The following is an 11,356-nucleotide window of genomic DNA, read 5'->3' as shown; positions in this document are numbered from 1 at the left end:
TATTCTGAGCCTTATTTATACTATCCTCAATTTTTTCAGAATCCTATCTCTCCTCCTTCTCTATTAATACAAAACATAGAAAAACCATAGAAGATAGGTCTATACCTATGTTCATGGGATAATGTATCCCCAGATAGGTGCTTTCATGTTCCTAGCTCTATTCCTCCCCTATTACTGAAGCTTCGAGTTCAGTAATAGTTTAGGGTCCATAATTAGGATCACCACTCTTTTTTTATTTTTGATGAATAATCTTCGATTTGTTTAGGGTCGAAGGCAGGGGCTAATTTGGAGCCAACACCCTTACACTTCGAAATTCCTTGAATTTCTGGGCACTTTATAACAAAATTATCAAGCATTTATTATATTATTTTTTTTTACAATTGCCCTCTCCCTTCCCAGGAAAAGATATTCATTTTTTTTGTGAAAACAAAACGCTCAGTAAGAAACGCCTCGTGTCTTCGGCCACAGAGATAGGAACTTGATTTTTTTTTTTTTTTTTACATTTTAGTAGGCTTTTAACAAATATAGAACCTGGTTCGGCGTACACGCCGAGTGTGTACGCTTCCATGTAAGTTCCATAGGCCAACGACTCGGCGTAGGCGTTAATATGAAGGATCTTTTATTTTGCCTTTCGTTTATTGTAGTGCCAATGGACGGCTAGGCTACTGGCACCAACGTTTGTTTTACCGGGTGCTTATCAGAAGCTAGTGTCCTTTGAAGGGTGAAGGGTGATAACAGCCACCGTGAAACAACAATAAGCTTAAAATCACTATCTTATGATCTAATATAGGCTCTGAATCAATTCTCAAAAGTTTCGTTCGCCGATTGATTTTCAAGATAACCAGGTAACCATCATCTAGAATTTTACCCGAAATATACAGGCGGAGGAGTGGCTCTTTGCCGTTGCCTCTGAAACCTGAAACGTTTTGGCCTTCGTCTTTTACCATTTATTGTGTTCTTTACGTAATTGAGTTTTTGTTGTATTTTATTTATTAAACACCAAAATTTACCCCCTCCCCCCTTTCTGAAACTAATGTGTACATGTCAGCACACATGGGCTTATAATCAATTAATGTTAAATATAGGTTTGCCTACTTTTTGTCATCTGATGTACATTTCAGAGTGCCACACGTGCCACGCAGTTCCCCGTCATTCTTCAGGCGTGCTTTGGCTTAGTAACACTTGGCGCACTTTCACAACGCTTGACACACTTTAAACGAGCTCTGCACGTGTCACGTGGTGTACGTAATTTCTGAAAGTTTGCGCCCCCCCTCGGGTTAAATTAAATACGCTCTTTAAACGAAAATTGCATAAAAAACTAAATTTTTAAAGAGGTAAAGATGTGTATCCAATGTAAACAATGTTTTACTTTGCCATTCTGCAACATAAGCTGCTTATTTTTCAAAACCCTTAGAGAGGCGACTTTGCTGTTTTATCGACTTTTTTAGAATGCCAAAAAAGCTATTTTTCCTGGAAATATCCTACCTAACCAACCACACCACAATTGACATGCCTGGATATGAAAACAGATGACATTGGATTTTCGTGTGGAATTTGTGGTTGTGTTGGGAAAGTCAGGAAGAAATTATCCATGGGGAAATTCTCCGCGGAAAATTTCCACTATAGGAATGTTTCCGGGAAAAAGTTGCTACGGAGGGGGGGATTCCCTTAAGATTTGAAATACTATCAAAAACTGAGTAAAAACAATTTTTTTAAATGAAAGTAGGAGATTCAGCGATGATGGAATTGTCTGGGGGCATTTTTTTTTTTGGGGGGGGGGGTACATGAAAGGAACTTTACATGATTAAATTTTTCGTGTAGGGAAATTTTCATGAAGTTGGGGGGAGGGGTAGTTTTCTAGGCAGAGGCTAAGAAATTACATTAATAAACAGGTTTTTTTTCAACTGACAGTAAGGAGCAACATAAGCTTAAAACTAACAGAAATTATTTCGTATATCTCATGTATGGGATAATTTGTGTTCGTTTTAAGCTTTATTGCTGCTCTTTACTTTTAGTTGAAAAACTTATTTTTTAAATTTAATTCAGTATAGCGCACTACCCATCTCGATATACGAAGATCTCTCTCCCTCCCTCTCTCTCTCCCCCTCTGTCTCTCCCCCTCTCTCTCTTTCTCTCTCTCTCCCCTCTCTCTCTCTCTCTCTTTCTCTCTCTCTCTCTCTCTCTCTCTCTCTCTCTCTCTCTCTCTCTCTCTCTCTCTCTCTCTCTCTCTCTCTCTCTCTCTCTCTCTCCTCTCTCTCTCCTCTCTCTCTCTCTCTCTCTCTCCTCTCTCTCTCTCTCTCTCTCTCTCTCTCTCTCTCTCTCTCTCTCTCTCTTTCATTCTCTCGTATAAATATACCAAATAATAAAAAAATTGTTCCGCTTAATAATATGAGATAATTTATCAAAACTACGTTGCCGACACCTATGACAGAGAAAACACATACTCTCAGATTGTGTACGGAACTACCAGTGGGTGCCAATTCATGGAAATGTTTCAGGGAAACAAAATTTAGAGGGGATAGTAATTTCGTTGTTTTCTCATTTTTTCTCAGAAAATACAAAAACAGGTATTTTCCAATGAAAATGCCAAAAATACTATTTTTAAATCTAGGAAGGGGAGGGGAGTCTAGCTGGAGATGATTATTCCTTTAATTTTTTTTTTAATTAGGACTGGTAAGAATAATCCTGGTTGCCAAGATGTGTCTTGGAAAATCTATCATCAAGATTTATTGCTGGGAAAAAAGACGATCTTGGAACTTGAAAGCCTCTTTGTGGTCCTTAATTTGGGTCATAGATCCATATCTGAAAGTTTTCTTAACCTACGGGAACTGCATTACTGTTTCTCTGCCTAACTTCTACTATTCATTTTGGAAAATTATTAAATCTTCTTCTTCCTCTTTCAGAGTAGAATTATGGTCCCGACCTTATCAGAAACATTGTTGTTTATTGGGCCAGCATTTTTCTTATTATACGTTTTAAATCGACTGTTCAAGACAAGGGGAGTTACAGCTGCTGGTAATCTTGGTCATTTATGGGATGTGAAAGAGGATCATCATTGGAACCAAAACGCTCTGTTAGCGGAGGTAGCTCTTTTTACTTCAGAAGTGACTTCTAAATTAAGTTGCCTTTAAAAAAAGAGAGAAAAACAAATATTATATAAATAAACTTAGTGCCGATTATGTAACTTTTTATGCGCCAAAATATATTTATTTTGGAGCGTCTGGTGACAAAGGACAAGATTAAAACTATGCATTTGCTTCGCTTCAGTGCATTGCTTCACTTCACAAATCAACATTATCCATAATTGCATTTTTACTTAGTTTATCTGTTGTTAGCAAACATTGTCACCCCAAACCCATCTTAAGCTAAAACTGCGGTTTGAACTTCGCTAAAAGGCCAACTGCAGCATGTTTTTCCTGTGCAGGGCTGTCAATGTGGAATTACGGGTGTTGCAAATTTGATTTTGTAAATTTAATACAAAAAAATGCAAATTTTATTTGAAGAATTTCACACTGCCTTCTTGCAATCGTGCACGCTGCTATCTCATAGATGGCGCTATTTGCAGTTTTTTTCTTTTCTTTGTTTTTCGTTTCACTGGTAAAAAAAGAAAAATTAAAAACTGGCTTTTCTTTTTGGAGGGGGTGAGATCTGAAATATTAGCAAAATTTACAATTTTAAAACATGGTCCCAATTGTAACTTAGCAAAAACCAAAACCTTGTGATTTAGTTGATCTTTAAACAAGTAATTGATGAACTTGTGAAAAAGTTCTGTAGCCTACCTAGTTACGACGTGAACAATTTCGTGCAACAAGTATAACCTTGCAAAAATTGGGGTAGCATAGTAGCAATGCTACTTGGCAGTTTTCTAATTTTGTTGGCAAATTTCGTCTGAAAAAACAATATTTACATATAAAAATACTTTTTGCTCAAAGAAAAGCTGTCAAAAATATAAGTAGTGCTTCTAAAGTATCAGTAGCTATTGGGATTCTATAGAATTCTGCTACTGACAGCTTTGGAACTTTTTCCATCCCTGTCTCTCGACTGAAAACTATAAATTCCTATATCTATATCGTTATATCATAATTTGAGACGCACCATTCGCGGGACAATTGTGAAGACCAACTCACAAACAAAAACAACATTTGTAACCAAAAATATAACACTATTCTACCATTCTTTTAGCTGTTTAGAGATTCGTAAAGGCATTTGAAAAGTACTTAAGTCGTAAAAGATTTTGAAAAGTACTTAAGAGCGCCAACTTCTTAACGCTCATCTTGCTTTTGGCTTGCCCTAGTTGTTGGATCTCTCGTTATCTGGACTGCCTAGTTGGCAGGAGACTCTAGTGTCCAGTCAGGCTCCTTCGTAGAATGGTTTGGACCCACCCCCCTTTGAATCTCAAAATCTTTACCATTTTTTATGTAATGTTTTCGAAATTTCATATAATGGGTCTTTTTTTTACAACTTAATCTTTGTAACTTATCCCCAACCATCCCCACCATGTGTGTTTCCTAATAAAATCATCCGTTCCTGGGGTCTGAAACCAACTAGTGGCAGATCTTTTATAACCTTTGTAGGTTTTAAGGCCATCACCCATTTAATTTCAAAGTTTTTATTATTATTTCCATAATATCTTTAATATTTTCCCACAATTTGCCTTTTTTTAAACTTCATTCCTTCAGCTCTTCCCCAGGGTGCAGGGTTCCAAATAAATTCCTCTGTATCTGGGGTCTGATACACCTAGAGACAGTTCTTTTATAGCCTAGGTAGAGTGGTTCTAGCGCCCCCCCCCCTTTGAATCTCAAAATTTTTATATTTGTTTTTACAACTTCATCCCCTCGGCTCTTCAGGATGCAGGTTTCCAAATAATTTCCTCTGCACCTAGATGCTGATCAGGGTCGTCATTTGGAGGCGGCTCTTACCCCCTCATTAATTGGGAGAAAAAACCACTGTATAGCCCGTGCCTCTTACTCTCCTGATATAGATTCCTCTTCTCCCCCCAATAATACTGCCGGAGCTACACCCCTGGGTCTGATGCAACTAGTGGTAGATCTTTTATAACCTAGATAGAGTGGCTTAAGGCCCATCCCCCTTTAAAATTCCAAAGTTTTTGTGATTATTTCCGGAATTTTTTCGAAATTTCATATAATTCACCTTTTTTTATTTTTGACAACTTAATCGGCCCACCTTTACCCCAGATGTGGGTTTCCAAATAAATTTCTCTGTACCTGGAGTCCGAAACCAACTAGTGACAGATCTTTTATAACATTTTTAGATTGGTTTTAAGGTTATTTCTCTTTGAATCTCCAAATCTTTATGATTATTTCCACAGTGTCTTTGATGCTTCCCATAATTCGCATTTTTTGTTTGTTTTTGCAACTTCACCCCCTCAGATCTTCACCAGGATGCAGGTTTCCAAATAAATTCATTTGTACCTGGGGTCTGATACAACTAGTGGCAGATCTTTTATAACCCAGGTAGAGTGATTATAGGCCAACCTCCGGTTGAATCTTAAATTTTTTATATTTGTTTTTACAACTTCATCCCCTCTGCTCTTCACCAGGATGCAGGTTTTCAAATAAATTCCTCTATACCTGGGGTCTGATACAACTAGGGGCAGATCTTTTATAACCCAGGTAGAGTGGTTATAGGCCCACCCCCTTTGAATCTCAAAATTTTTATATTTGTTTTTACAACTTCATCCCTCAGCTCTTCACCAGGATGCAGATTTCCAAATAAATTCCTCTGTACCTGGTGTCTGATACAGCTAGTAGCAGATCTTTTATAACCCAGGTAGAGTGGTTTTAGGCCCTTCCTCCTTTGAATTTCAAAATTTTATGATTATTTCTGTTGTGTTTTTGAAATTTCTTATAATTCCCTTTTTCGTTTTTTGACAACTTCATCCCCTCCTCTTCTCCAAGATGTGGGTCTCGAAATAAATTCCTCTGCACTTGGGTTTTAAAAGCAACTGATCATAGGTCTTCTTTAACAGGTTTCCATTAATGATATTTCTGTTACACGCCTGTGGCTCATCATATTGTTTGAGATCTGATGACATGTTTGGCTGCAGAAGAATTGCCCACGGTTGATTGCCGGACGATCAACAATCAATTTTGAACCCAGCATCTTCTATAGCTTCTGAATCCCCCAAGCGGCTCCAAGCAAAACTTGTCTGTAAATCAAGTTTTTCTTTATCTGCCAGCTCGGTTCATCCATGACGTCAAGGAGAGACGCTTAAAGCATTGCTTCGATATTGCATCGTTAGCACGTGATAAGTGCGACCGATCCACCGGGGTCAGCGTGGCTGAAATTACCGGATAAGCAGATCTCTGAGCTTTGGATTGTTTTACTAGACTAGATTTCTTTTTATTCTTTTATGCATAAAATGAAAAAAAAAATTAATTCATCATCATCTCCCAAACAAACAACTACAACGAAAAACGTTTTTAAGATGATTATTATGACAAATCACAAATAGGGGCAAAAGAAAGAAAAAAATAAATGAAATATCAGTACTATAAAGAAGAATGAAAGAACGAAAAAAAATTGTCAAAGCCTAAGAATTTTTCACTATGTTATCTTAGAAAGTGGCACCTATGAGCAGACGCCGGAAGTCCAGATAACGGGACACGAAATCAAGGGTCTAAAATCACATTTTAATGAAAGAATTAAAAAATTCGGATTTCATACTAATTTTAGGGATAAGAAGACAAAAAATATGAAACGAAAAAAAACGTTTAACGCCCACGAGTATGACTGAACATAGTCTCCAGTGCCTTTTCTTTCGGAAAATGTTGTCATCTTTTTCGATCTATATGCGCTAGAAATTCGATGTGTATGAAAGCTAAATAATTTAGCTGTATGTGACTACAACTTCAGATATTTCGATAATTATTTCTGCCTTTATATTCTATCGGATTTTTTTCAAGGCTTCATTTTGCAACGTTTGTGAAAATTTAATCCTTACTGGTGGGCTGCTCTGTGAATGTTGTGGTTTGGTTTCTGATGATAAGTGCCTTGATGTCGCAATCCGAAAGTTCAAGTGCAAGTCAAGAATTGGAAGCAAGCTCGGGCTGCTACACCACTGGATCAAGGGTAAGCATAGTTCGGACACAGCTCCCTTTCTCTTTCATCTCTCTTTGTTTCATTTTAACTGCTAAAAACGTGTAATTGTATAAGTACCAAGGACAGGGAAAATGAAATATGATTATTTCAGTTTTTACGAACGAAAAAGATTGTTAAAATTAACTAATTAGTTTTGCTCATTGATTTTAATAGTTCAACGTGGGAAAATTGGGGAAAATTTGCTATTGCCCTCAGGCCAGGATCTACCAATCGGCCCACTAAGCCCGGGCCTAGGGGCGCACAACGCTTGGCAGTGCAATAAATTATCACTGCGTCATTTCTTAACAAAACATTTCTTAACAAAAACTGGACAAATGTGATTTAACGTCAAAATGCCAGGTGCGGTCCTCTAACGCGTTGCCTATTCACAGAAAAGTGATTTTAAAACAACACAGGACTTCGTGGTCACTTATAAACTGTCAGATGTTTTCCAAGAATGGCTTCCGAGAGTTCGGTACAACATCTCCCTTTCATCACTTTTGGCTAATTAGTTGCGTTCTGTTCAGTACCTCCACTATCGCCGAACTTTTGGGGATTTCATCATTTGTGTGCATCAATATGCATCATTTTTGGAGGACTGTTCACACTAATAACAAAATAGTAAAAATTAGGGTTAAAATCCCTGCAGTTAAAAAATATGAACAAACTTAATTTATTTTTTTTCTAGTACGAAAGGCCGTGAAGGAATAAAACTACAATAGTTTTGGCAGTGTTTACATCAATCATAAAAAAGAAGTAATTAGTAAGAAGTAATTAACATCGTAATAAAAATAGCTTGTTTTCAGTCCGAAAATTGTCAAAGGTTCAAGTAGCAGGTGCATTTGCATAATAAATCATTTGGCAAGGCACAATTTTCTTGTATGTTAAGAATGAAAGTCAGTGTTGGAAGCGTTTGTAGAATCGGAAAAATTGTCCTGAATTCTGATTACCAATTCTAGCAACTTTTTCGATTTTCATCGATAGTTAATCAATTATCTTTTACATGGTTAATTACTCGTTGTATCACCATTAAGAACTAACATTTAATAGAGAATAACCCCCCCCCCCGTCCCACATATCTGTCAGTGGATTTGTGGAATATTGTAAGGGGTGCAAAATGTCTTATTCAAAACCTAGGGGATTGAGCCTTTTTTTTATTTCTTTTAATGAAAATACCAAAAAGGGATATTTCTAAATGAAGATTTTCTTTTCAAAATGTAGGGGAGCGAATTTTGTTACTTTATTTATTTTTTTTTCTAATGAAAACATCAAGAAGGATATTCTTTCATGAGAGAACAAAAAAATTTTTTTTTTGGAAACAAAGGGGGACCTTGGTGTAGGATTTTCTGGGGCCTTAAGACTGCTCAGAAGTTGCCTACATGTCCCAAGAGAATGGGTGAACTGCCTTGAAACCATGTGAACGATTATGAAAATTTTTGAAGGAGTTATAGCATATAACGTACAGGCACGCTTTGTCACGCTTAATCAATTTTAATGGTTCCTTAAGGCTAATAAAGTTGGGAAACATCTATCTACCTATAGGAAAATAAATACAGTCATCTGCTTGCACTTTAACACTATTCTTATATCTATTAAACAGTTCTAGTACCGCAGGCTGTGGCTGGTTAACGAGATAAATTGAAAATAAACGAAAGCTATTAATACCAGAGAAAAAAATTACATAAGGCCTTACATCACCACAACCTAGGAGGGGCAAGATGTTTTGCTGATTCATTTTAGTGCCGACTCTTCCACATCAGTTCTTTATAGGTAATCCTGTGTCCTTAAGGACGGGGTTCGAGTCCTGGTGTTGCTTTTTAATTGGTTTGGAATGGAGGTCAGTGGTGTGACTCTGTAAGCTCAGCCAGGGTCAACTCAGACCTAAATGGCTAGTCTGTCTGGAAAAATATGGAGAAGATAAACAATAGGGGATGCGAAACGACAGGATGGCCGGTTCACAACCACCCATTCTACTTACTGGTTGAAGGGCCATGAAACAGAGACCTGTACCAATGGTTTGGACTGTCGAGTATAGTGCCACATCCTTTACCTTTACCTCTCCTTTCTCTTAGGCTTTGGTGTGCAGTCTATGCATGTTAAGGTAGCAATAAGGGTAATAGTTAATTTTTTTTTCATCTTGGTCCTTTTTAGGTAATTTTGAACGACCAACCCTATGTGACGTTTGCAACGAAGATTGTGGGAATGACCCAAGCCTGTCAGACTATCAATGTGTATGGTGTCAAAGGTCCGTTCATAAAAACTGTTTTTCTTCCATGACGGTGCAGTGCGATCTGGGAAGCTTGAAGAAGTGTATAGTCCCCCCGAATTGCTTCACAGTAAAAGGAAATAGGAAAAAAGTTGTTGTGAAAATTGACAAGCCTGAATGGGAGATTGATTGGTTACCTATACTTGTATTTGGTAAGATTACCTCGTGTTAGGTTACGGATAATTATAAATTTCGGTATATTTGTTTGCCATTTTTTTAACATGCGTGAGAATATGGTTGATAAGCTTAGCTTTAATTGGTATGTTTTTGGCGTTACTACCCCTCACAATTGACATAGCCCAGCCCTAACATAATTGAATTACAAATATTATTATGAAAAGCTATAAGCCTGATATGATGTAAGAATTACTGCTCTAATTATGCCTTTTTGGATTCTTTAACCAATACGGCTTCCTTACGGGAGGACGCAAGGGTTTTTTTTTAAGTTCTGGTCATCGGCACATCTACGAGAAGAGGACGTGGGACCTCTATCAAATACGGTTGGAAGCACAAGTTAGTATGACACTAGCCCTTGATAATTTTGTACGCCTTTTTTGACGTTTTGTCGTCAAAGTTCAATCGTACCTCCTGTGAGAAATGGGGGAGGAGGGCTTTAATTCTTGTAATCTGGTTAATTCGACAGAACAAGATATTGGATCAAATAAAAAGCTTGTGGAAAGCAATTGCTAATTTCCATATTTTATTCTTTTGGGTCCAGAGCTTGCCCAGCCACCTTAAAAGAACGGCTCCCCTAAATTCTTATCATCAGGGCATCTCCTGAAGGCAATGATGTATGCAGAATTTCTTTTTAGGGGAGGGGAAACTTTACAAAACACATACAAAATTTGTTTCTACGCATTTCGGTTACTTTTCTACGAGTTGGGCAGAAATTTTTAGGGGATGGTTCAAACTTAGTACCCCATCCCTCTTACGTACAGCCTTATCTTAATGGGCTGATCTTGCCAACAAAATTGATGAACGGCAAACTTTAGTATCCTATTTGTGTTTTTTGCGGGTATAAGATCAACTGACAATGGAAAAGGGGCCACGGAATGGGATTGGCAGATCTCAACCTAGTCGGAAACAATATTAATGTCCTAGTTGTTACTTTTAGGGGTCCAGAGCTGCCTGGACTTCTACGATAGGGGAGAAAGGGGTTCTTTTGGTTATTGTTATCAGCATAAGTACTAGATGGGGACGTCAGATCCCAACCACACTCGGTGGGACACTCGGTGGTAATAAAGGTCAACTTCATAGTTTTGCTATTTTAGTATTTGCACCAGTGATTTTACAGTGATCCGTTGTCATTAACAGTATTATTTTTTTGAAGAATCTGGGAAAAGTAATAGAAAATTAACTATTAGTTATCTACTAATTTTTTATACTTAAAAGTAAACAGTAATATGGTTAATACAGGGGAAATCGTTTACAACACAAATTGTAATTATCTGCTATGTTTTGAAGTAAAAATATTTACAGTTTTTCTGTTGAAATCGATATACTCCTGTGAACTGACATCAAGGCCACAAAACCGGTCTTAACCAGTGAAACTGGTTAAGACCGGTCGATTATACTGATTCAACGAGTAATTGTCTCCTTCCAATGAGAAGTAACTGAGAGCAACCAATTTACATATAAATAAAATTATTAAGATTAGATGTATTGGGATGGTAATGGGAAGGAAGGGGCTTGTATCTTATACTGACTTTTTAATTTTATTTTTTTAGTATTTTGGAGTTTTATATATTTTAATGGACCGATCTTTATTGTTTCTTCCTAAAACTGGTCTAAACCAGTAGAAGGTTTATCTAATTTTATGTCCCATAAAACCAGTCTTAACCACTAGTGTTTTGCAAATACGTCTTTAATCTCCTAAGTGTTGAGAATTTTCGTTCTGGCGTGTACCTGGTTACTGGGAATCTTTGTAGCGATCTTTGTAGCAGCTTCAAGATGTTGGGGTATCTGTTGGGGTATCAGTTGGGGTATCTG

The 11,356-nt window shown here is 37.2% G+C and overlaps 1 protein-coding gene across 1 annotated transcript in view; it reads left to right on the top strand.

Annotated features, from left to right (window-relative positions):
• Positions 1 to 11,356, top strand: part of LOC136040076 (diacylglycerol kinase epsilon-like) — an 88,778-nt gene that overhangs the window by 40,016 nt on the left and 37,406 nt on the right. Inside the window, exons 3-5 of the mRNA XM_065724151.1 lie at positions 2,904 to 3,083; positions 6,927 to 7,092; positions 9,253 to 9,519. Coding sequence (XP_065580223.1) covers positions 2,913 to 3,083; positions 6,927 to 7,092; positions 9,253 to 9,519 — 604 coding nt within the window. The 5' untranslated portion in view covers positions 2,904 to 2,912. The remainder of the gene's footprint in view (positions 1 to 2,903; positions 3,084 to 6,926; positions 7,093 to 9,252; positions 9,520 to 11,356) is intronic.

Source organism: Artemia franciscana, chromosome 20, assembly GCF_032884065.1.
Source record: "Artemia franciscana chromosome 20, ASM3288406v1, whole genome shotgun sequence".
Taxonomy (NCBI): Eukaryota; Metazoa; Arthropoda; class Branchiopoda; order Anostraca; family Artemiidae; genus Artemia; species Artemia franciscana.
This window is presented reverse-complemented; position numbering and strand designations above follow the sequence as displayed.